The following is a 27,645-nucleotide window of genomic DNA, read 5'->3' on the forward strand; positions in this document are numbered from 1 at the left end:
TTTGATTTCAGCTCTCAGTACTCACTGTGAAAGTTGTCTTTAATTCAAACTGTTTTATTGATTCTGTAAAGGTGACAGTTAAATGACAGTTTCTCCAGCCTGACTCCAACTTGTAACATAATACAACATATTAGGACATGTGGGAAAGGATCATAGCCTGCATACATTTATAACATCATCAATACAAAGACAACTTCTAAGTTATTCATTTATACGTTAAAAATTAGAATTTGTCTGAATTATATCAAATATAAGGTAATTGAAGCAGTTTCAGTTTTTTCTACAATGTTCAACTTTTGTATTTCTTTCTGAAGCATTTTGTGATTCTGTCTTGAAATGTGTTACAAAAATATAAATCTCCGTTAACGTATAATCAGTAACTATACCAATCCATTTCATCTTGATGAAGCTGATTACAGTTTAGTGGCATTTTATTGGTTTATGGAAAATAAACACAGCCAACATTTAGCCAACATTCAAACTTCAGGACGGTCTGATCAAGCCGCTGTATCATCATTTTATAGCAGATGTAGCTTTAAAGCAGCTCACTCTGCTGTTTGTTCATGTGTGTAAATAACAGTGTCATCAGCATAGAGTTTTACATCCACACTGAATTATAAAAGGGGCTTAGCACTAAAGCCAATGACACTGATTGTGTTTCTGAATTTTTGCCATGAAGCCAAACTGAAATTCACAAAAACCGAAGAAAGAAAATAAGAACATAGAAAATATAAACAGTAAAATATCAAACAGCAATATCTTTTTTTATCTGAGTCACAATTAAAAGCAGAACTAAAGTAGCAGATCAAAATAAGACTTTAGCACATAATTTACACTCAGTAACTGCAGATATATAAATGTGTATATGTGTATTTATATTTTTAGAATGACTGTATCTAACCTGCGTATTAAAAGCTACATTTTACAACCAACCACAAAACGTCTAAATTGACATTTCTGGCTGCTGATCAAAGTGATAAATGACATGAATTGATAAGATGTGATGGAGATAAAAGGAGAGCAGAAAACAGTCAGTCAGCATGTGTGCAGTTGGTGGACGGTCCCTTGTTTCTGAGGATCATCAGCAGAGAGAGTCCACAGCAGTACACCAGACTCTTCACTATCAGCACTGTGTACATCAGACAGAGCAGCTTCACCTGGCACTGAGACTGGAAGGACACTGACAGAGAGACAGACAGACAGACAGACAGACAGACAGACAGACAGGTCAGTCTTCTCTCCACACTGTTTCAGTCTGTTCAACTGTGTAAATTTCATCAGTATAACTTGGACTTTTCCAGACGGGACAACCAGCTTTACATGAAGACAGGGGTCAGCTACAGTTTGAATGAAAGCTCAAAGGCCCTTATTAAATACAATAAGTCAGGGCCCCACCAAACTTTTAAAGTTCCTAAATAAGATTTTATTTTCTGTTTGATCCAAAACAAAAACTTGGAGCTAAAAGATACTAAAAAGCTCCGTAGAGCTGCAGAGTTGGTGATGAATCTCTGTGAGTTCACAACTACCAAAGACACCTTTCACTTTATACAGAGTCATTAGATTAATTCTTAATCTAGAAATATTCATAGAGGAGCTTTAAGATATAGTCTCCAATGTTTTTAAATCCCAAAATGTAGTATAGAGTGCCTCTAAAACGTATTATTAGTCAGATAGTAAAGTGAAAGCTCTCTCATTAGGATTAGTTGTTCTGTTGGACTCTAACAGAATCAAGGACTATATGTGTAAATCCTTCAATGATGAGCAGAAAGTAAACAGACTGATATACAGCCCTAACTGCAGCAGAACATTGGAGCTGTCCATGCAGAGAGGCAGCAGGTGATCTTACAGTCAGCTTGCTGCAGAGCTGGCAGGTCTGCTGGCTCTCTCTCTGGAGGACAGGAGGCTGCTGGAGCTGGAACCTCTGAAACAGAAAAGGAGTCAAAAAGAAATGTCAGTCCTCTGCTCCTCTGCTCTCTTTGACAGTGTCTCCACATGAAGCTGAATCACTGCTGAACACAGTCACCAAGCCTTCATTACCTTGTTCTGTTTGGGCCTCTACTGTGCCCCCCTCGTGATGGACAGAGCAGCGGTATTTATATGTGCTGTTCTCTCGCTGAGGGATCAGCAAGATGGAGGTGGTGCGTCCCGACTCTCTGAGCTCCAGCTGCTCTCCCTCAGCAGAGGTCACGTCTTCCTCAGTACCATTGTCCTTTTGTCTTTTCCAGGAGAACCGGACCAGAGGAGGAAACATGTCTGAGGCCACACACAGCAGGGAGCTCTTCCCCTCCAGGTGGGCTCTGGATGCTGCTGGGTACACGCTCACCACGGGCTTCACTATCTGCTCATCTGAAGTTTGACAGCAGCAACAAGCAGCACAGACACACATTCACACAGTCAACAGCAGCTTACAGCACTGCACTGCATTCAGTCTGATCCTGGAAACTACATGGACTCTGATCACTAAACTACTCATCAATACAGCACAAAGTTCAATTCTTCAATCTGCCTTCAAGAAAAGAAAAAGTATTTTATATATTATGGTTAATGTTATTTTTTATAGCAAAGGACAAATTGATCTTAACATCAAACACAACAGCCGATGGACGATTACAATATATTAGATATATTCTATATTTACCAATATTCTTCACTCTAACTGCCAGATATCTACGGATATGAGACTTTATTGATCCTTCATGGGAGAATAATTAATATAACGTCATAAAATAAAATAAATCTGGAAATGTAGAATTCTTTAAATGTAAACTCAAAGTGAACTCTGTAGCTGGTTTTTAACTAGGAATGTTTTTTATTTATTATTTATCTCATTTTATTCTGTTATTTTATTTTTCCTTGTAAATTTCATTGTAAATGTATTTGATCAGTTTCTTAATTTTCTTTTTAATCAATTGATTTGTTTTGTTTTTATTTTTGCTTTCTTAATCTATTTGATCTAGTTTTTAATATAGCTTTAAAAAATATTGTTATACTTGTAAGATTTAATTAACTACATTTTATTTCTTTACTTTTATCTTTGTATTTTTTTGAAAATCTGATTTTGTTTTTGAAAGTATAATATGTTCAGTATCTGATACATATTTACCGCTATATACTATAAAATTTATTTACTTTTACACATTGGAAATTATGTTCAACATCATATAAAGTATTAAGATAGAAATGTGTGTGTATGCTATTATATATCATCATTATAGAAATATATAAATGAACATTCATCATCCACTAAAAGACAATACAATTGTCATTATGTACATTTTACCATTATACTTTTTTCCTACACAACATATCTTAGGTTAAATGCTTTTCAAACACATTTACTGATCTACATTCAACAATATTTAATATATTATATTGTTTTATTAAACAAGAGATGGTTCTGAATTACTGAGATGATCAAATACTGTATATCTGTAACATTGCCAATATTGCACAATGATCACTGACATCATTAAAATATATGTTGAGGTGTATTTGTTATAATTAAATCCAGCAAGGTCGACTTATTTTGTGCTTTAGGATTTGGCCTTGTTGGTGCATTAATGAGTTGCACAAGGTTTAAGGAGTCACAGAGTTCTTTAAAACAATCTGCCAGCAGATACTAAAACATGTGTTTACTTTTACACTTTTGAAATTATATTAAACATCATATACTATTTATATTAAAAGTCTATCAAGATACAAATACATATTTATACATTATATATCAGTCATCTATATTTATCATATATAGAAATAGAAATATATAAATTGGTACGTATACATTCTCTTTATATCCAGTATCTGTTGGCCTTCAGCTATGAGTATATTTTCCTTTTAAAGACATTTGTACCATCATATAAAATACAATTAGCAAAATCCTACCAATAAAAAAATACTTTTCTTATACAACACATTTAAAGACACATACTGACACATATTTAATAATATATATTATCATATATTATCTAGTTTCATTAAAACAGGAGATGGTTCTGAATTACTGAGATGATCAAATACTGTATATCTGTAACATTGCCAATATCATACTTTTTCTATATAAATCAGTGTGATCTCATGCAGAAATAAAGAATAACTTCAGTTGTGCGGAGATTTAAACATCTTTTCGAATTATGAACCTTTTTATGTAACAATAGCTGCATGGCTGCAAGAATTCTCTACTAATTATGAAAAAACTAACATGTAAAGCCTGAAGCAGCAGAAACTCATTAAAGGAAAATGAAGGTTTATTCTTACCTGTTACATACAGTTTAGTTCCAGAGCCATAGATGGGGTAGTAGTATCTACTGTCAGTGAGCACAGTGAGAGAGACTAATACAAAAACCTGTCTGCTGTTGAATGTGTCAGCTGAGCTGAACGAGTCCAAATGATGAAGCAGGATCATATTTCAGCTCCATGATGTATTTCTCTAATGTTCATATCAACATGACTGTCTCTTCTTTTATTGTCTCTTTAGACACACTAGCAGTGTCGCTCTATGGATGGTAATGTCTGTCCGTCCACTACTTTAGTCCACATGGATTGGACCTGGACCAAAGGGTGGATGGATGGACTGACATTAAATCTTGTACAGACATTCTTGGTCCCCAGAGGATGAACTTCATTCATTTACTTTGTTGATTCAGACTTTTCATCTAGTGCCATCATCAGGTCAACATTTAAATTTGTTCAATACTTTGGTTTATGACCAAATACCTGCTAAACTAATGACATTCTGTGGGAGGATCAGAACATGGTCCGTCTGTGGAGGATCTGGGATGTTGATGGATCAGGTCTCTGTAAAGATGTGGACACAACAGTCTCTGATTGTCCCATTGGGCCAGCATGGCTCCTATCGGCTCTCTTCCTCTCCTCCTGGGGTGACAGCATCCATGGTGGGCTGTTAACACTGATCTTGCTGGTTGGATCATTTCACAGTCCGCTGCTCTTTAATCCAAACCCCACACTTCCTTTTCTGATGACTGCAGTCTATTTCTGTCAGAGGTAATACGTGTTTGAGCAATAAAGCTGAAAGCAGATTGAAACAGAGTTTGAAGGAGGAGCCTACCGACTGCAGCATCTGAATGTGCAGCTGTTGCCACAGTCACAATCTCCTGATCCAGTCCATTAAAACAATTCTGACTTTAAAATCAAATTCAATCATCACTGAATGTTTTCAACAATAAAGCCAGAAAAACACATCATGAACCTGCTCTAGGTTTAAATTAAAAGAAATTTAATTAAACAATATTCACGATAAAAAATCATAATATGTATATGAAAGTCAGTGAGGTCAGTAGTGTAGTGTAGTGTGTGTGTGTGTGTGTGTGTGTGTGTGTGTGTGAAAAGGTAATGCATATATCCAAATACCAAGACTATCAGAAAACCAAAGACAGCAACAAACTAAGAACCTGCTGACTGGAAGGAGAGAGAGAGATTGATCACAAATCAGCCATTTATAAAGACCAGCAATGACACACCAGGTGTCGCCCATCTAATGGCCACACCCTCTGCCACGCTGTCTCCTGTGAAGAAGGGAAAAAGACCTAGACCACCCAGAGGGGGGAGGGGTCATCACATACAGAAAACTGTTTAAAGTGTGAAGGATCTGTTGGTGTAGGTACCAGATGTGCTCGGGGTCCTGTGTTTATAGATGCTGTAACACATTAACACATTACGATTGGCTGTATGTTGAAAAGTACATGTGCAACTCTCAGCAGAGATGAGAAGGAAACAAGATGGCTCACTCGTTAGTTACATCCACAGTCAGCTCTGTAAAAACTGTTACGGTGCATTATTTAATTTTTTAATATAAAACTTCCTCACTTCTCAGTATTAGCTAAAATAACATTCATAACTTTAGCTAAGATATCTGAATACTGTGCTTGTAGAGGGTAAGTGTTCAAAAGTCTGATTGCCCATGGATAGAAGGTGCTCCTAAGCCGGTTGGTCCTGCTCCCCAATACCCTGTATCACTTCCCAGAGGGCAGGAATTTGAAGAGGCCATGGCCAGGGTGGGATTCGTCAGACAGGATCTTTTTGGCCCTGTTTAGCCCTCGCGTATTTGCAATGTCTTCCAAGGAGTTCAAAGGGCAGCCAATAATTCGCTGCGCTGATTTAATGACCCCTTGCAGGGCCTTCCTGTCCTTGGCCATGCAACCTGGGTACCATATAGTGAGGCAGTATGTCAACAGACTCTCTATGGTGGAACGGTAGAAGGAACGCAGCAGGTGCACACACAGGTCACATTTCTTCAGCAGTCTTAGGAAGTGTAGCCTCTGCTGGGCCTTTCCGACTACCGCTGACGTGTTGGTGGACCAAGTTAAGTTGTCAGCCACGTGCACCTCAAAAACAAAAAAAAAAGGAGACTCTCTCCACGCAGTCCTATCTGTAGTGGGGCAGGGTCAGCTCTCTTCCTCCTCCAGTCCATCACCATCTCCTTGGTTTTGCTGGCATTCAGCAGGAGGTTATTCGCTGAGCACCAGGCTGCGAGCCTCTGGACCTCCTCCCTGTATGCTGTCTCATCACCGCCAGAGATGAGGCCCACCACTGTTGTGTCATCCGCGAATTTGACGATGATGTTGGAGTGGTGGAGAGGGGCAAAGTCGTATGTGTATAGGGCATACAGGGAAGGGCTTAACACACAACCTGTGCTCAGTGTCCGAGTGTTGGATGTAAGGGTCCCAAACCTCACTGTCTGTGGCCGGTCCGTCAGGAAGCTGTTTATCCAGTCACAGGTGAGGGGTGGGAATCCCAGGTCAGTTAGCTTCTGGAAGAGGATGTTTGGTAGTATGGTGTTGAATCCCGAACTAAAATCAACAAACAGCATCCTGACATAGTTCCCCAACCCCTCTGTGTGGCTCGCAGCAGTGTGGAGGACGGTGACTATGGCATCTGCTGTTGACCTGTTTGCCTTATAGACAAACTGGTGCTGGTCGAAGTTCTGGGGGAGGCAGGACTTGAGGTGGGGCAGGACAAGCCTCTCAAAGCACTTCATGACCACAGAGGTCAGTGCCAGTGGTCTGTAGTCATTAAGGCTGCTTATGGAGGCCTTCTTAGGTACAGGAACGATGGTGGCTGTTTTTAGGCACGGTGGAACAGCGGCCTGTTTCAGGGAGATGTTGAAGATCCTTGTTAGGACCCCTGACAGCTGGTCAGTGCAGGCCTTCAGTACTTTGCCCAGTACCCCGTCTAGGCCTGCTGCTTTGTGTGGATTCACAGCTCTTAGAACCCTTTTCACCTGATCTTCCTGTAGTCCAAGCAGGTGGGTGTTTGAAGGCTGAGGAGCTGTGGGGCCTCACTGACTCTAAATATAAATCTGTATACTCTCTTTATTTTACTACACACTTTTCTTCAACTACTATTTAGAGCAGTTTATTGTAAATACTAAATCAACTATTTACACTTTACTTATTAATTTATGTTCATCTCTCAGTTAACATTTTTTGTTTCTCTACCTGTAACCTAAATTACTTTCAGTTTAATTTCATTACTGAATTATTTTCATCTTTTTACACATTTTTGTTACAAATCTACTTGTTTTAACCAATGTCCTTTTACACCGGGCTACATATTTATACAAAGTGCTTCACACAGGACCACAACGTCAGAACCAGTAGATTTAACAACAGTAGTTCACAGTCTGTAATGGCTTTAATATATTGTTCAGGGTTCAAACATAGAAGATATTAACAAGCCGGCATTAGATAAAAACAGAAAGGGAACTTAGAAGTTGATCTGCGTCCTTTGTTGGTCATTTTGATTAGCTGGCTTTTTAAATGTTGCTGCCGCAAGGAATTGTGGGATGGCATTATGTCCTTTGGTATCTAAAGGAGGGTCCAGTGTATCTTCTGCTAAAGGAGACAATAAATTAAGGATTTAGAGAATTCACACAGCTCTGATCATGGCTGCCACTTTAATACTTCCAGGTCCTTTCCCTCAGGTAGGAACCTTCCTGAGCAAAAGAGACTATTGGACCAGATAATGAATCAGCTCTCACTGTTTGTCCCTTGTAGGACACCGTAGTTCTGAAGTTTGCTCTGTGTATGATGCCCAACCCTGTCTGCTGTAAATTCTGTTTGTATATTACTAAACAGTTTTCATCATTACGTTGTGGTGACAAACAGAATGGCTGCCTGGATCATGTTCAGAGACAATGTTTCTTTGACAGAATGAAACACTACATTTATGTAACGTGATGGAGGCACAAGGTGGAGGTTGGGGTGCATGGCAGGTGTACAAAGTGTAGGACTGTGACAGCAGAGTCCTGGGTTCAGGTCCAGACTCTGGTCTCTGGTTAGGTTTAGACAACAAAAGCACTTTGGTTGAGGTTAAAGATCATGATTTAGGTTCCGTGTTAATAATGCTGTAAACACTATGAGTGGACAGTGTATTGTAAGATTGTCTATTTTGATGGAAAACAAATGAAATTGGTTGTCAGTGAACATTTTACTGATACGTTCACTATCAACATGTTTGTGACTTCTCAGGTACGTTAATGAACAACATTTCCTCATTATGTTCATAGAAAACGTCATTCAGTCGGCATTATGTTTCCCTCAGAACGTATTTGCTGTTGCAGATGAGTTGTATAGAAACCTCATTTCTAGGAGAGCGGGCTCAGGATGCCATGTTTTTTAAAGCTGACTTTGCACTAGCTCATAAGGTAAGCAGTACTAACAGCGGCTCACATCATCATAAAATATCAGAACTAAAGCAGCCGTCTGTAACAGCTCAGAAACACAGCAAGTTTGAAGTTTGTTGGGTAAGATAAAAGTTGACTTTTACTGGAGGCAAAAGGCAGACAAGGGTTGAAACCAGGTAGACAGTCAGAACAGGTAAAGTGATCCAAAAGGGGGGCAGGCAGAGAATCATCAAACTGTGGATCAAGCAGCAGGTCAGGAAGCCAGAACAAAGGCTGGATAGCTGGGTGGACAAAGCAGACAATCTGGCAAAAAATGGCTGGAAATGGGGAACAGGTGAGCAGGTGGGCGGGGGAAGGTCAGGTGAAAGGGGTTACTGCAGGGCAGGAGGGAGTCGCTGAATGTGGGAGTCAGCTGACTGGGACAGGTGGAACAGTCTGAGGCCATCTGGTGGACAGGTAGAGAAATGGGTAACACTTTATATTAAGGTACACCTATTCACCATTAATTAGTTGCTTATTAGCATACAAATTAGTAACATATTGGCTCTTAAATAGTCATTATTAAGTACTTATTAATGCCTTATTCTGCATGACCTTATTATACAACCAGTAAGCCATTAACTAAGAGTTTTCCCTCAATAACCTCAGAATTATTGCTTATTAGTAGTAAGTTAAGAAGTTGTTGTTTATGAATTACGATCTCAATATGCTTTGCTTAGTATGGACTTTATAAGGTGGTAGTACCACAAGAATAGTTATTCTGCCTTAATAATACTTAATGAATATGGTCTGTTCTTACATAACAAAACACAAAACTACAAGTGTTAATAGTGTCCAAATAACTCTAAATTAAGTCTTTGTTACTTAGAATATGTTCCCCACACTAAAGTCACATCTTGATCATTACTAATTCACTAACAGCTGAACACTTTTTAACCAACACATGTTCCCTAATCTAAAGTTGCCTCCTATTCACACTTAGTTAATATAATATATCACATAACTACTGCAATGAACAAGTGATGGGTTACACCTTGGAAAAGAATGATCTATCTACAGGTTCCCTCTCATTCAGTGGTAGAATAACAAAGACAGCACAAGTACATTAAACAAGGCTAAGTTATCTTTTTTTATTTTTTCCCTTGGTGGGAATGGACTTCCACAGTAAACAGCCTGCCAGTCCTGCATCAAAAAAAGGTGCAAAGTGACCCACTTTGTAGAGTAATGACTGACATAGCAATCTACCAATCCGTAGCCGTGCTGTGTTGCTCTCATCCAATCATTGACTGTTACTATGCTGTCATGTGACATCCTCATCCAATCATCCAAAGGGAGCGACCAGTCACGTCAAAGATCCGGAGAAGCTGGCTAATGGCTATTTGCCGTTTCGTTCAGCTTGGAGAGTGAAGAGGGAAATTTGTGTAATAAAAATGGAAAGTTAAGCGCTAGCCTGTTAATTGAAACTCCCATTTAGTTTTGTAAGCACATCATAACACCCGTCCCCGGCCGTTTACTTAAAGAGTAGTAAACCCTCCTATTTATCTGCAGTGTAGAGGCTAATTAGCTAATGTAATGTTAAGCTAGCCGAGTGCGTGAGTCTGCACGTGAGCTGGGTGAACAGTAGGAAAGAAACATTACCATTAACATTAACATTAACATTAACATTAACATAACCATTACCATAACCATAACCATTACCATTAACATTAACATTAACATTAACATTAACATTAACATTAACATTAACATTAACATAACCATTACCATAACCATTAACATTAACATTAACATTAACATTAACATTACCATTACCATTAACATTACCATTAACATTAACATTAACATTACCATTAACATTAACATTAACATTAACATAACCATTACCATAACCATTAACATTAACATTAACATTAACATTACCATTACCATTACCATTACCATTAACATTACCATTAACATTAACATTAACATCAACATTACCATTAACATTAATATTAACATTACCATTAACATTAACATTAACATTAACATTAACATTAACATAACCATTAACATTAACATTAACATTAACATTACCATTAACATTACCATTACCATTACCATTAACATTAACATTAACATTAACAACCATTACCATTAGCATTACCATTACCATTAACATTAACATTAACATTACCATTACCATTAACATTACCATTAACATTAACATTACCATTAACATTAACATTAACATTACCATTAACATTAATATTAACATTACCATTACCATTAACATCAACATTACCATTAACATTAACATTAACATTAACATTACCATTAACATTAACATTACCATTAACATTAACATTAACATTACCATTAACATTACCATTAACATTAACATTACCATTACCATTAACATTAACATTAACATTAACATTACCATTAACATTACCATTAACCATTACATTACATTAACATTAACATTAACATTACCATTAACATTAACATTAACATTACCATTAACATTACCATTAACATTAACATTAACATTAACATTACCATTAACATTAGCATTACCATTACCATTAACATTAACATTACCATTACATTAACATTAACATTACTTAACATTAACATTAACATTAACATCAACATAAAATGTGAATGTATGTAAAAATATTTTTACAGCCTAAGGCCAAGAAGAAATTGTCCCTTAAAGTCCCTAAAGATGACCTGATGGCGGAGGTGACCAAAAATGGTAAATATTTCTCTTTGCCAACTTTCAAGGAACTTTAATACTTAAATAATTAGCTTGTACAAATGTGTTTAAATATTTAAAGTCCTCTATTCATATGTTGATTTTGTTGTACCTATGCCATACTGTAGGTCCTGATAAAGGAAGCTCTGCTCCAAGTTGCAGCAGTATTAGCAGCATTGGATCAGGTAATGATTTCTCATTTTCTAGCAGTGTATCTTTGTTGTCTAAAATTACAGAGTTTCATTTCTTGCAAGTGATTTTTCCGCCTGGGATTAAAGTTGTTGGCAGATTTTGTCAGTATACATGTGCTTACAAATCAAGTTAAGGCACACACCATATCTGGTCCACTACCTCTGTTGCATGCATGTCATTCTCTCTCTCTCTCTCTCACTCTCTCTTTCTCACTCACTCAATATTGTCAAATTATAATCTTTTTTGTATCCTGCTCTCATTTTTGTTTTTAAGGATCAATCTCCAAAGTGGAGTTCCTAGAAGCCAGGATCCAATGGCAAGAAATAATAATAAAGGATCTTGAGCAAGAGCGCAATTTCTTGCGTGAGAAAATAATGGGAAAGAAGAAATCATGTGAGTGATTTGGGAGCAACTTGTATCTGCAAAATATAATGTAATTGTAATGAAAGGTGTGATATATCTTCATAACAATCTGATCTTTGTCTCATCTATCCTCTATTTGATCAAAGCTCAACCAAAAGTATTTACTTTGGAGGACGACGATGAGGATGACGATGGCAACATGGATGAAGATGACGTCATTCCCCCATCTTCTCCAGACGTCAGTGAGTCCTCGGACAGTGATGTTGTCATCCAAAGACGGAAGACACGTCGGACACAGCCACCTGCATCTGCAACTGTGGCTGTGCCTGGAAAAGCTCATGTGAGAGGTAAGAATGGCATAACTTGAACCACCTGCCCTGTTAGCAACAAGTGGTCATGAAAAGTAATTATTAATAAAAGCGTTGGAAGAGCTGTTAAAAATATATTCTGAAGTAATTATGAGGCAAAAATACAGATCTTCAGTTCTAGATTCTGAATATACTAGGAATTTGATGATAAATAAAAATTAAATGTCTAAAGTCAAAAATGTGGCTTTCATCAAGAATAAAGCTCCATTTTATTTTGCAGCATTCACACTAATTATTATTCAACATCAAATGTATTGCTAGAAAGATTTGTCATACATAATTCTGAACCGTAAGACTTACCAAATAAACAGATCTTACAGAGCATAATTTCTGTATTGAATTCTGAACCACATATTGTGCATAGAATCATATCAGGAGATTGTCCCATTCCTAGAATATGCTTCATACTTTTATCAAAAGAGAGGTGACCAGTTTGAACAATTTCAGCTGACCTTAAGCCGTTGTTTGTGCTCATTTCTTGTGTTCTTTTGTTTTTGTTTTATATATTTTTCAGTGAAAGGGCCAGCTGAGGTTATCAGCAGATATAAAAAGGTCTTATGTCCTCACCATGACTGAAGCCTTCAGAATCAATGGCGTGGACCGGGGAACCATCAAGATGACTTCTGCAATTGCAGAGCTCAACATTGTGGATCCTGAAACCTTCAAGACCCTGAAGTATGATCCTGCAACTGAGACCCTGCAGTCCTTTGCTAAGAGATGTGCAACCCACATTACCCCGGAGAAGAAGAGCATTATAGAGGACATGAAGGCCAAATGCCAACTCCTCCCCTTGTTGATGATGAATATTTAGACCTGATGCAGTAATTATAGAGCAAGTTTAGGCTGTGAAAGTGCAATGTTTGTACAGTTCAGTACATTTGTTCTAAACGTTGACAAGTGTAGTTTAGCTGATAAAGTACAAGTTCATGTTGAGCTGTGCAGGTTTTAGATTTTTTAGATTGTGCAATATTTTGTATTTTTGTACTTAATATTGTGCAGTATTTTATATTGTGCCGTTTTTTGTAAGCAGGCAGATTTTGGTTAAAGGATCACACAGATTTTCAACAATAGAGTACGTGTATTATCATACAGTATGACCTGCTTATACATTTGATACCATATTGTATGACATGTTTATATACACTGATACTTGTCAGTGTTTGAATTTTCAGGCAGACCCCATTACCTATAAATTAAATTACACAGCAAGTTCACGCAGTATTTGTTGTCAGCCTTGGGAAAACCTGAACCAGTGGTTTAATAAATGAGGTATTTGTACTTGTGCTGTCTTTGTTATTCTACCACTGAATGAGAGGGAACCTATAGATAGATCATTCTTTTCAAAGGTGTACCCCATCACTTGTTCATTGCAGTAGTTATGTGATATAATATATTAACTCAGTGTGAAAAGGAGGCAACTTTAGATTAGGGAACATGTGTTGGTTAAAAAGTGTTCAGCTGTTAGTGAATTAGTAATGATCAAGATGTGACTTTAGTGTGGGGAACATATTCTAAGTAACAAAGACTTAATTTAGAGTTATTTGGACACTATTAACACTTGTAGTTTTGTGTTTTGTTATGTAAGAACAGACCATATTCATTAAGTGTTATTAAGGCAGAATAACTATTCTTGTGGTACTACTACCTTATAAAGTCCATACTAAGCAAAGCATATTGAGATCGTAATTCATATACAACAACTTCTTAACTTACTACTAATAAGCAATAATTCTGAGGTTACTGAGGGAAATCTCTTAATGGCTTACTGGTTGTATAATAAGGTCATGCAGAATAAGGCATTAATAAGTACTTAATAATGACTATTTAAGAGCCAATATGTTACTAATTTGCATGCTAATAAGCAACTAATTAATGGTGAATAGGTGTACCTTAATGTAAAGTGTTACTGAGAAATGGCAATGAAGGGGCTGGAGAGGTGGGAATGTGGCTGAAAGGAGGGACAGAGAGGCAGAATGGACACCAATAAACACAACTGAGGCAGACATTGTGACACCCATCCAGTGAATCTGTTCATTCTTTGTGTTTATTCAGATATTAAGCTACACTTTGGCGCCGCTTTGAGTAAGAAGCACTCATGTTTTCTTCTGAAATATTGGCTGTAATTTTGGCGAGCTTGCTGTGTAGCGGTGGAGCATTGATTCTGTGGAAATAGTGCAGGATGAAGCTTTAGCTTTCTGTTGAGCAAATATTTCATTTGATCATTTCTTTTTGAACACAGAGTCCCAGGGGGTGTAGAGAGATTCCTGCAGGCGCAACCCGGTCTCACTCCCAAGTGGTCAAATCCTGCAGCTCGGTCAGTGGCCCTCCGCTTCAAAATGTGACGCTGTAGGTATCCAGCAGCAGAACAAAGAGGAGGATCTGAATCTTTATCTCAAACATCTTCTTTGGAATTTGTTCTTCTATTATACAAAATGACTTTTACTTTTCATCTGTTTCTGTTTAGTTTGTACTTTTATTGTTTTCTCTTGATTTGATTTCATCATTGTGCTTCTGTTTGTATCCTTTCTCCTCACTGTGTGGAACAACAATAAACCTGCTGAAATATCTGATCAAAATATCAATCAATAGAATATGAAATCAATCCTGACAGCAGGAAAGAAAATCAGTCCCTCAGTTCAGTATGTTTGTGACTCTGGCTGAGATGGAGGTGAAATATGTGAACCTGGGCTGTGGTTTACTGCTCTCTTCCTGTCACACACACTGTTTGACATCTGTTGGTTTTTGTTCAGGCTGCAGGGATCATTTCTCACTGTGGGGAACTTCCTTCGAACAGGCGCAGTAGTAGGTGGCTGAATGACTGAGTTTAACTGTCTGGATCTGCAACTCACAGCCGTTCTTTATATTCACAGCTGAGAAATCATCTTTCTGAGTATGATTGTAACCTGAATAAACTTGACCATCACTCCTCTTAATACGCAGAATCCGTGTGAATGTTTCTGTGTCTTTCTTCTGGTACCAGAATACCCAATCATCGTCACACTGGCCAGTTCCTCCACAGCTGAAGGAGACAGTTTGACCAACTCTCCTGGTCAATGTTAAATGATCCTGACTCAGCTCTGCTGCCATGGCAACCAGCGCTGTAGAGAAACAGACAGATAGATGAAGGTTAGTGTGACAGTGTTTGTTAAAGGTTGACTTTGTTGGCTCCTGATTGGCTGGAAACACTCACCTGAACACAGACAGCACAGAGCAGCAGCTGGGAGGAAAAGCATTTTGTGCAGTGGTGTTTCCTCTGGTGAACCTGGGGAGAAGTGGCGCTCTGATGCAGCTGAGGCCAAACAAGGACGAGCTGTGAGATCAGACGAGGGCCACGTGGTTTCTAACAGGTCCTCAGACCTCCCATCAGCCCCTGCGGCCGACAGATAAGGCTGCCGCTGCTGATTGACAGCTCGGCTGAAGCTGCTGTGTGCTTTTCATTTCTTATTGACACTATTTCTCTTTGTTTTATTCTCATTATTTGGAGCTTTTTTCTGGATGATTCTTTTTTCCCAGACTTCTCTGTTTCTCTGAACTGATTCAGTGAGAAGTTTCTTCGTCTTGATTTGAATCTGACAGCAGATGAAAAATCTGGGTGACGATGATGCAGAAATAGAAAAAAGCATTCCTGTTGGCACAAACACATTCAGGTTGGTGGTGAATTTAGTAACACAGACTGTTATCTGTTGTTTAACAGCTGGGATGAAAATACAAAACTACAAATCCACAAAACTCCTCAACTGTGATTTGAAGCCTTAAACGTCCCCTTACATTTCTGTCATTTCATTTCATCATTTCATTTCTAGGCACATAAAACCTTTTCCACACACAGTATCACATCTTTATTGTGGATTCTGTTTGTAGTGCCCCTAATGCTAACCCAAAGGAAGTAGTAGTAGGGCAACTAACATCTAGCTAGGTCCGAGGTGTGGTGCCTTTAATAGCTCAGGACGAGTTAGTATGGGGATCGAACAGTTGACAGTATTTATTGCCTCACCCAACAATATCAACAGCAATTTAAATGGACTTAAATTATAAAATCTAAACTAAAATAGAGCTCTCTCAGTTGTATAGTAAAATAAAAGAAATAGTCCTTTAAGGAGTCTGATATTGAGTTCAGAGTTCAGGGTTCAGTTCCTGATCCTTGTACGTGTGTGCACTGAGTCTGCTACTACCCGGGTAGAGTTAATAGTGTGTACGCAGTCTTATCTGTTCCTGAATGGGTAAAGTTGTCTGTGTCTGGTCGTGCGGCGGTCCTCACTGCGTCCCCGACCCTCCACAGTCACTCTGGGCTCGCCATCATTGGATCCTCTAGATTCTTTCTGGTAGCTCAATAAACCAACCTGCACAAGTAGTGCGAGTATTAAGTTACTCTGTTCTGTTCTTATTTCTAACATGAGACCTCATTAACTTATTTTCTTAGTGCATCAATAACCAGTGACTAGAACATACTTTGTTGACAATGGAATGAATTACCACATGTAATAGCAACTGGTACTTTAAGCACCAACAAATCTTAATCATGAATTTCTATAAACCTCAACAATTGGCTCATGCGCGTAAAGCTGCATGCTGCCTGTTACTCCAGCCTTTGAGTCTGCTTTTTTTAACTTCTTAACTTTTATTCTCTTTTTGTTCATTCTTATTTTTTCACTGTAACTCTATGAAGTCCTGCCCTCTCTAACGAGGTTGTTTGAGAGAGTTTTTGTGTTTTAATAACGCTTCCACCGGGACACGCTGCCGTTGTTTACTCCAGAGAACAGCTGAACGCACTTATGCCTGCGACCACTTTACACTTGGCATTTTTGCATATTTGAAAGTGGGACTTTAAATTATACTATATATATATATATATATGTATAATTTAATATATGTATGTCTATTATAGTATGGAGTAATGTAACAAAAGTAATTTCCCCCTGGGATTATTAAAGGATGTCTGATTCGGATTCTGAATTGGTATTTTAACATCTACAAATTAATTATTTATCATCACTTTCTATATGTGACATTGTTTTTAACTGTTTCCAGACATCATTTTTATATTTTAGACTTTAAATATGAAATTTAATTGGATCACTACTAATGTATTTATCATGTACATTTTAATAAACAAAAGCAGCTCAAACACAGTGTAGTTGGGTTACAAATCATTAAAATGTATAACCAATTTAAAGCTGAATGATTTTAATATGTACACAATAAGTGCAATGCACCTTTAATATCTTATCCTGCTATGAGCTGTCCCCTAACCAAACTAGAGATTGGCTTAGCAATTAACATTGGCACACCTTTAGGAACACAATACAATGAAACACATTAAATAAAACTAGCAATTAGCTTTCCATTAGCATTGGCACTATTTTAAGAACAGTGATACAATATTCATTGAGGCTAACATTTAGCCTTAGGCTAACCCTAACCCTATTTTAAATTATCTTATATAAATAATTTTTACTTTGTTCATATATTATTTTCCAGTGAATCCCTCACTTTCAACCTGTAGTTATCAGCTCATACTACAGTTTATATGACAGTACTTCTATCTGTTCTGTGCTGCTGTGAAGAATAAAACCTTCACTCTGCTGCCCTCTAGTGTCTGCAACAACACACTGCTTCAAACTGTACTGCTACTGTCACTACTACTACAACTGTTTCTTTGTACTCCAGAACAATTTAATGTAGAACTGCTACAGAAAACACACCGTGTTCTTTCAGATAAGTAAGACTTTAAATTCAAGAGTCAGACTGGACACAGCAAAGAGATTGTCCAGTGGTCTAGGAGTATACAATGATCTATGGTGTCAAAAGCTGCAATAAGATCCAGTAATAGAAGCACTGAGATGGAATCTGAATCCAAAGTAAACAGAAACTCATTCAATATTTTAGTGAGTGCAGTTTCAGTGGAGTATCAGGACCTGAAAGCTACGGAAGTGTATTGCATTCACTTGAAAAAAAAAAAAAAATAGGAAAATATAAATTACTCAGATAAAGTTTTTTTTTTTTTTTTTCAAGTGAATGCAATACACTTCCATAGAAAGCAGATTGAAAAGGTTCAAAAAGATTACTGTTAAATATGGGCCGAAAGTTGCTGAGACACAACTCTTTCTAGTGATTTAAAAAAGAATGGAAGGTCAGAGACTGGTCGATCATTATTCAGAGATCCAGGATCAAGCTGTGATTTCTAAAGTCGTTTAACCGCACAGTCTTAAAACTAGTGGGGACAATGCCAGTCGTCAGTGACACATTAACAATATTCAGCATTGTCGATCTCAGAGATGGAAAGAGATCTTTACAAAGTTTAGTTGGCAGGAGGTTGAGGAGGAAGGTGATTGGTTTAAAAGCTAAAAAACAGCTGAGACAATGTTTCAAGAGAAAGAAATAGTTCCTCCTGCACGTTGGCCTGCGGTGGAATGTAACCACCAACCAGTATGAAGGAGGTGAACTCACAGGGGAGTAGAAAGGTTTACAGCTGATGAAAAAAGACTCCAGATCAGGAGAACAGTGCTGTACAGTCACTGTCACATCATTACACCAGCCACTGTCAGTGTACAAACAGATACCTCCACCTTTCGTTCTGCCTGAGAGTTCTGTGTCGTGATCCGCTCTGAAAAGTTGGAAACCTGCCAGCTGCAGCACAGAGTCCGGTATCGATCCACACAGCCACGTTTCTGTGAAACACTAAACTGAAGATGAAGAAAAGTCTCTGTTTTTATCTCCAGATTGAGGAACAGACAAAAGGCTCAGTCTCTGAGAACCTCAGGTTTCTATCAGAGCTAGCAGAAGTAGTGGTAATATTTGTTGTAGCAGTAGCTGTATCTGTAATTGTAGAATTTACTGTATTGGATTAGTTGCAGTAGAAATAATATTTGAATTATTTTAAGTAGTAACAACAACAATGACAGTAATACTAGTTGTTTACTGTTGTGTGTTTTTATCCACTAGATAAAATAAGAGGTAAGAGCATCATCATGTTGTCATGGCGACCATCATGAGTGTCCTCTGGATACCCTTGCACTTCCTCTGACTAACCACAGGGTGGTGGTGTTTCTCTCTGATGTTTAATGTCAGCACCAGCAGCAAACACAGAAATCCACCATATGATAAACTTTAGTTTCCAATCTGTCACACAGCCATGGTGGAAGAGCTTATTTATTGGTGTGACACCTATCTAACACCGTACAGAGACATGTAATGTCACACTCGCTCGTCTGGTGAGACAGTTGCAATATGTTGTTATTCTTCCAACAGTGTTTCATGGTGAAAATGATCAAACTGTTCAGAGTTATAACATAATAGAACAAACATCCCTAAAATAATAATTAAATGCATCATAACTGTCTCTTTGTTATACTTTATTATTTGTACACATAAGACAGCATAAACAAACAATATATAGAAAAAGAAGAGAATATATGTCAAGAAATAATTAGACATCATGAATTAATCATCATGATGATAATTTCCTTTTACATTTTTCTAAAGATAACAAGCTCTTACTAACGTGTCATTTTTCCATATCTGTACAGCACGATATGTGAGGGAGTATTCACCATGTTTGGTTTTGTAAAAAGTAAAGTGAAGATAATCAACCTGTCATTTGGGATTTAAAGTGAAGGAGCGATGAGAGGAGAGAAGAAGAAAATATTTGTATATAAACACAGATCTGTGATGAATATCAATGTCATATACTGACACAATGTTCAGTTTTCTGAACAGGAGGACAGAGGCCTCATTAGACTTTGAGAGTTGACAATCTTACAGATCATTTTTGCAGCAACTAAAGCTTATGAATATTATGAAAATATACTTACAAACTAAGGAAAACTCATTAATCTGAATAAAAAGCTAATAACCATAGTATAATAATCCAAGAATAGATCCTTGTGGTACACCACGTTATATGACTTAAGTTTCTTATATGACAGAATGACATTTGTCTTCTTTGGTTTGTTTTTTCTTTCTATTTTGAATTAAAACAACTAAAATCAACTTTAAAAAATAATGATGTAATAAAAAATATATATGTGGATGTGACCTCCAGGTGGGTGGTAATGCATACTTTGCACGTGACGTCACAACTACTGGCTGGCGGGCAAGAACATCGTTCTCCAGCAACGAAACCCAGTAAACTAATCTAGGATCTTGCCAGGACGTCGCCAGTTTTACTATACAAAAGTATATATACATGTATCATATGTACGTGATTTGATATGATATGATGAGAAGAAGAATACATGTTACAGTACACATTACTGTTGTACTGCGTCTAATTACTTACTTACTTACAGTTGCTTTGCATACATAACGGTACTATCGTACAGTTATTACTACTACATTAACGTTACAACCTAACAGATTGCTAACAGGATTAAAGGCATTTCACTGCCCCAGCTGCTCTTGTCTGTTGTTTGATGCTATGTGGAGTGGATGAGCAGGTAGGCTACAATGTTTGACATCCTGTTAGCCATATATGATACAGCCTAGTTGGCATAAGGGTTTTTTTAAACTAACGTTACTTATCAAGCTGTCATGCGGGGCTTGCATGATTTCATAATCACCGCATTTTCGTTGCAAAAAAGTCACATATATCTTAGCATAAAGTTGAAAAATGTTGTGTTTACTTCACACAAGAGCAGCCATTTTCCCCTATTGCCATGGAAACATTATGAAGTGACGTAATTACGCGACGTGAACATCATCGAAAAGCTGCAAACCCCGCGATGAAGCCATGACGAAGCCCGCAAATCAGTCTCATTTGCCAACAAAAATAATTATTAATTATTTTAACAGATGTCTGTTTTGTATAGTTGCCTCTGTAAAACAGAAAGCACATTTTACTTTTTTATATTGTATTTATTAATTTTTACAGAAGTTGTAGCATATTCCTTTTTTCAACTTGTTTGACTCATCAATGTTTTGTAAGTTTGAGCCATGTGTTTATTAAGGTCTGAAATAAAACAAGATGAGAACTTAAATATTCCCAGCACTTTCTGTGATGTAGTATTCTTGCTTATCATAGGAAGTAATAAGAAATGACTCTTTACATTAAGGTAGTAGCCTAGTGAGAACAGGGTGTTGGGGGAATCACTTTTTTCCCCTCTTTTTCATCATCCGCAGTTTTTGCAAGTTCCCGCAATTTCATCGCATAAAATTGCATAAATATGCCGCATAATCAAGGATTTTTGCCCGCAACAATCACAAAAAAACGCCGCATTTTTCTGGAGGGACTGGCTTACAGACAACAAGAGAAAAGACAAAGAACTGCAGAGAGTGAGAGGAGTTCATGAGTGTGTACAGCAGCAGATACGAATCTGTTCTCAGTGGTTATTAGACTCATAAAAAACTGTTGACAGCGAATCAACACTTCCTTTCCTGCAGCAGACGGGCTGTGTGGGTTTCCTCTCTGCAGCCTCCTCACCGTTAGCTGCACTTTTTCACATTAATAACACAATGACAGTTACAACCATCGACTCTGGTTAAAGAATCATTCCAGGAACTTCAGTTTGATTTCAGCTCTCAGTACTCACTGTGAAAGTTGTCTTTAATTCAAACTGTTTTATTGATTCTGTAAAGGTGACAGTTTAATGACAGTTTCTCCAGCCTGACTCCAACTTGTAACATAATACAACATATTAGGACATGTGGGAAAGGATCACAGCCTGCATACATTGTTAACATCTATGTTTATTCTTAACATATTACAAATTAGAATTTGTGTCTAAATTAAATAAAATATAAGTTAATTGAAGCAGTTTTTTCTACAATGTATAACTTTTGTATTTCTTTGTGAAGCATTTTGTGATTCTGTCTTGAAATGTGTTACATGAATATAAATCTTAGTTAACGTTTAATCAGTAACTATACCAATCCATTTCATCTTGATGAAACTGAATACAGTTTAGTGGCATTTTATTGGTTTATGGAAAATAAACACAGCCAACATTTAGCCAACATTCAAACTGCAGGCCGAGTGATCCAGTCGCTGTGTCATCATTTTATTGCATCTGAAGCTTTAAAGCAGCTCACTCTGCTGTTTGTTCATGTGTGTAGATAACAGTGTCATCAGCATAGAGTTTTACATCCTCAATGACAAAATTATAATAGGGGCAAAGCACTAAAGCCAATAACTGATTGTGTTTAAAAATGTTTTACTATGAAGCCAAACTGAAATTGACAAAAACAGGAACAGAAGACAGAAAATAAGAACATAGAGAATATATACAGCAAAATATCAGACGGCTGATGATTACGATGAAACAATTATGTGAGTCAAAATAACACTTTAGCACATAATTTACATTCAGTAACTGCAGATATACATGTGTATATATGTATTTATATTTTTAGAATGACTGTATCTAACCTGCGTATAAAAAGCTACATTTTGCAACCAACCACAAAACGTCAAAATTGATATTTCTGGCTGCTGATCAAAGTGACAAATGAGATGAATTAATGAGATCTGATGTTGAGAAAAGGAGAGCAGAAAACAGTCAGTCAGCATGTGTGCAGTTGGTGGACGGTCCCTTGTTTCTGAAGATCATCAGCAGAGAGAGTCCACAGCAGTACACCAGACTCTTCACTATCAGCACTGTGTACATCAGACAGAGCAGCTTCACCTGGTACTGAGACGGGGCAGACACTTCTGGTGAAAGTGATGGTGGAAGAGCAGAAACCTCTGAAACAGAAAAAGGAGTCAAAAATAAATGTCAGTCCTCTGCTCTCTTTGACAGTGTCTCCACATGAAGCTGAATCACTGCTGAACACAGTCACCAAGCCTTCATTACCTTGTTCTGTTTCGGCCTTCACGTTGCCCCCCTCATGATGGACGGAGCAGCGGTATTTATATGTGTGGAGAGGGTCCCGATCAACAACTCTGATGGAGGTGGTGCGTCCCGACTCTCTGAGCTCCAGCTGCTCTCCCTCAGCAGAGGTCACGTCTTCCTCATTACCATTGTCCTTTCGTCTCTTCCAGGAGAACCGGACCAGAGGAGGAAACATGTCTGAGGCCACACACAGCAGGGAGCTCTTCCCCTCCAGGTGGGCTCTGGATGCTGCTGGGTACACGCTCACCACGGGCTTCACTATCTGCTCATCTGAAGTTTGACAGCAGCAACAAGCAGCACAGACACACATTCACACAGTCAACAGCAGCTTACAGCACTGCACTGCATTCAGTCTGATCCTGGAAACTACATGGACTCTGATCACTAAACTACTCATCAATACAGCACAAAGTTAACTACATACACTGGATTCACCTTCATATCAAATATATTTACCATCATCTATAGTTCAATTTCTATAATGATACTGTGAAATTACTGTGATATAAAAGGTCACAACAAAATGTTTGGTATATCATATTATTCATAATTAAAACAATTGTAATAGTAACTGTATTTAATATTATTGTAATTATAATTCATATAGAAATAATATACATAGACTGACATGTATAAGATATTCATAATTAACCCCTTAATAAATCAGAGACTTTATTGTTCATGACATACAGTATATCATCAGGCAAAGCAAAACATTTTAATCTATAAATTCACTGTAATTATTTACATTATATTGATATAACAAAGTACATTCATCACAATATTATCATAAAAAATGTTGCCTTCATAAAAGTGTGAATCTATTTTTGTCACGTTATCTATATTTTATACAAGAATAAATATTACCCACCAATCATCGTCATGTTTGTTTTCTGGCCATTATGTTTACTACCATATACTTTTACTTAATCAGTGCAAAAAAATCCACTTTGTAATTACAGTACTTTTCATTTACTGTCCTTCATTTTCATAGTTGCCATAATATATCATACACAGTTCCAACTAAATGTATTGGTATTTATAGTATAGTATGAGTAACAAATGTACTTTTAAAAAATAAAAATAAAATCTTAATTGAATATGTATTTCATATGATGACTTTCCCAGCATCCAATATATTTTTCATAATATTTCTGCAAATAAAAATATATGTTACAATTGTATAACATATTTTGTATAATAGAAATTAAATTAAATTAATTTTAAACAAATTTACAATATCACACAAATATATTTACCACTTGAAATTATTCAAAATATATGTACTACTTACCGTTACATAGAATTCTTGTGTGTTGTTATGTTTTATATTGTTGGGTATAGTCTGTGTTGTCCCATATACCAGTGCCAAAATAAAATTTCCATTTTATGTATATTTAATACATTAAATCTGAATCTACTATACATCAGCTTATATTAAAACTGAATACCACACATTTAGAGAACATTTAAGAAACAAAAGAACCACCCACATATTTACAGATGTTATCAAATACTGTACATTTACATGTTCATTAATCCTGTATTTGATTTTGAATATTAAAATAAACTCTGGAGGTCCTGAATTTGAAGAATGCTGCATATCTCTTTAATTCACTTTAACTTGAGATTTTAAAAGTCAGCTTATGAACAGAGCAGAAAAATCCTCCACAATCATTCACGTAGAATTTGTTTCAGGAAAGAGAAGAAAACCACTTGTGAAGTTTCATCAAACAGCAGGTGGTGGGAAACCCGAGCAGAGTTACAACATCACTGCTGAGTTTCTCTCATTAATTTAAGATTTTAAGACGACTGAGAAAAGGATGCAGAACAAAACTAAGCAACATCTACAATAAAACTACTGAAAGAAAATGAAAGTTTAGTCTTACTTGTGATATACAGTCTAGTTCCAGAGCCAAAGATGAGGTATCTATCAGAGTCACTGGAACCTCCCACAGTGAGAAAGACTGATACAAAAACCTGTCTGCTACTGAATGTATCAGCTGAGGTGAACATTATGTTCACATTATGAACCAAGATCATATTTAATCTCTGTGATGTGTTTCTACAATATTCACATGTAGTTTACAGTGTATACAGAGATTATAGAGATGTGTGTTTAACATCATATGGACAAATATATTTATTGTATTATCATTATTTCAAATGTTAAAATATAATTAATTAATAGATCAAAATGATAAAATGTATTTTAAGTACGTTCACAGATAAAAACTAAATTATTATTATATTAATAATTATTATTGGAAGTAGGAATAAATGGACATATGACTTAAAGTAAATTTGTTGATTACATACAGTTAAAACATGACACACAGAGGCAGGAAGGCTTTTACTGTGAAGGAGCTGCAGGAAGTGTAAATTAGCACTGTGGGGAAGGAATGCTGAAAGCTAAGTTGTCTCAGTGCATTTAGGTTTCAAAGCAGCTCACTCTGCTGTGTTTTCATGTGTACATAAAACAGTGTCATCTGCAAAGAGGTGTACCCTGATGCTGTGTTGTGGAAGATCATTGATATTAATATTGCACATACTATAAATCAGTGTTTCTCAAACTATTTACACTGCGTACCTCCTCAGAAAATAGATAATTGATGAAAACACAGCAGCATAGGTTGATCTTATTCAGCGATGGATGTACACACAGGAGGCAGGTTTATTCTTAATAAGATTATTTATTGTTGACTGTTGTTGAATCCTGTTGAACTGGTTCAAGGACAGAGCTAATCTGGTGGAAAAGGGGTCCTCCTGGACCACACTTCTTCTTCTATCTTTCCAATAATACCCATCTGGAGCCACGATTGCAATGTTTTTGAGCCATTCATTTTACCTCCGCTCAATATTGTATCATCACATTTCAGCTCCTAACTAATCATCAATGTGGGCATGCACTATGTTCATGAATGTGACTATGTAGCAAACTGATATTGAAACAAAATATTACAGAAAATGTGAAAATATTTGAAATTATATTTAAGTGATCTCATAGTTTATTTTCATTTAAATTTTTGTAGTGTTTTTTTTAAATCATTTATTTTATAAAAAAAACAAAAAACGATTAGAGGCCCCATTGCTGACCCTTGTGGAATCCCCACTGAGAGTTTATTACTTACTTTGCCACAGAAGTTAAGTTATCAACTGCTTAAGTAAAAAATACAGCACAAAGAACATATACTTCCAGTCCACATTTAGATTTCTTTACAAGCTAGGGTTAAAGCAGAGCTGATTGGAGGATAGTCGATATGTTGATGATGCAAGATTAAGATAACAAAAAAAACAACTTTAACGCCACATTTTATCAACACGGACAAAAACAGAAACCTTCCAAACGTACAGGTAATTAATATTTGATTCTTTAATTGTCTCTGATGTACAAAAAGAAAAAGAAAAAACTAAACAGGACAGAGCACTGTCAGGAACCTGCTGAAATCTGAGAAAGAACATGAGACACAGAGAGCTGCAATGCTTTTATTGTGAAAAGGCAACAGGAAGTGTTTGTTTAAAGAGCTGATTTTTTATTAGTTTTAGTTTACTTTTAGTCCAGAGTGGGTTTTCACATTTCTCATTTAGTTTTGTTTTTTGTTTAAAATGTTTAGTTATAGTAAATTTTAGTTTTTTTGGTGTTTTTTTTGTCAGAAAAGGTTTTATAAGACTAACAGTCATGCAGACGTCCCAGTCTCAATAAATATATTCACAAATGGCTCCTCATGCTTACTGTGTACAAATTTGAACAGATTTTACAACTAAAACTAAAGACCTTTCCTGTATATTTTGATTTTATTTCGGTTGGTTTTATACATATTCTACACAATATCATTATAGTTAATTGTTTTAGTTGACAATAACAACCTTGAGAGGGACCAGGTCAAAGCTTTCAGCTTGTGAGAACCTGGGCTGTGGTTTTTCTGTTCTCTTCCTGTCACACACACTGTTTGACATCTGTTGGTTTTTGTTCAGGCTGCAGGGATCATTTCTCACTGTGGGGAACTCTCTTCCAGCAGATGCAGTAGTAGGTGGCTGAATGACTGAGACTAATTTTCGTGATCATCAACTCACAGCCTGTACTCTTTCTTGAAGCTGAGAAATCATCTTTCTGAGGATGATTGTAGCGTGAATTAACTTTCCCATCAGCCAGATCAATACGAAGAATCACTTTGAATGGGGTTGTTTCTGTCTTCTGGTACCAGTAGACCTGTTTTTTATCACACTGCTCAGTTTCTCTACAGCTAAAGGAGACGGTTTCACCAACTCTCCTGGTCAGTGACAACTGCTCCTGACTCAGCTCTGCTGCCATGGCAACCAGCGCTGTAGAGAAACAGACAGATAGATGAAGGTTAGTGTGACAGTGTTTGTTAAAGGTTGACTTTGTTGGCTCCTGATTGGCTGGAAACACTCACCTGAACACAGACAGCACAGAGCAGCAGCTGGGAGGAAAAGCATTTTGTGCAGTGGTGTTTCCTCTGGTGAACCTGGGGAGAAGTGGCGCTCTGATGCAGC

At 37.0% G+C, this 27,645-nt stretch overlaps 1 protein-coding gene across 1 annotated transcript; it reads right to left on the reverse strand.

Annotated features, from left to right (window-relative positions):
- On the reverse strand, positions 1 to 27,645 carry LOC127351032 (immunoglobulin lambda-1 light chain-like). Its single transcript, XM_051378195.1, has 6 exons — positions 27,546 to 27,645; positions 27,131 to 27,453; positions 25,020 to 25,083; positions 2,038 to 2,346; positions 1,847 to 1,921; positions 1 to 1,180 (listed from the first exon to the last, which is right to left on the reverse strand). The coding sequence occupies exons 1-6, from the start codon at positions 27,586 to 27,588 to the stop codon at positions 1,032 to 1,034; spliced, it is 963 nt and encodes a 320-aa protein (XP_051234155.1). The 5' UTR covers positions 27,589 to 27,645; the 3' UTR covers positions 1 to 1,031.

Source organism: Dicentrarchus labrax, unplaced genomic scaffold, assembly GCF_905237075.1.
Source record: "Dicentrarchus labrax unplaced genomic scaffold, dlabrax2021, whole genome shotgun sequence".
Lineage (NCBI taxonomy): Eukaryota > Metazoa > Chordata > Actinopteri > Moronidae > Dicentrarchus > Dicentrarchus labrax.

Excerpts from the sequence above, each read along its gene's own strand:
- LOC127351032 (XM_051378195.1), bottom strand. The coding sequence starts at position 27,588 with ATGCTTTTCCTCCCAGCTGCTGCTCTGTGCTGTCTGTGTTCAG. Across the intron at positions 2,347-25,019 it reads AACTAGACTGTATATCACAA|ATGAGCAGATAGTGAAGCCC; the intron begins GTAAGACTAAAC and ends GTCAAACTTCAG. Across the intron at positions 1,181-1,846 it reads AGCTCTGCAGCAAGCTGACT|TGTCCTTCCAGTCTCAGTGC; the intron begins GTAAGATCACCT and ends TCTCTCTGTCAG.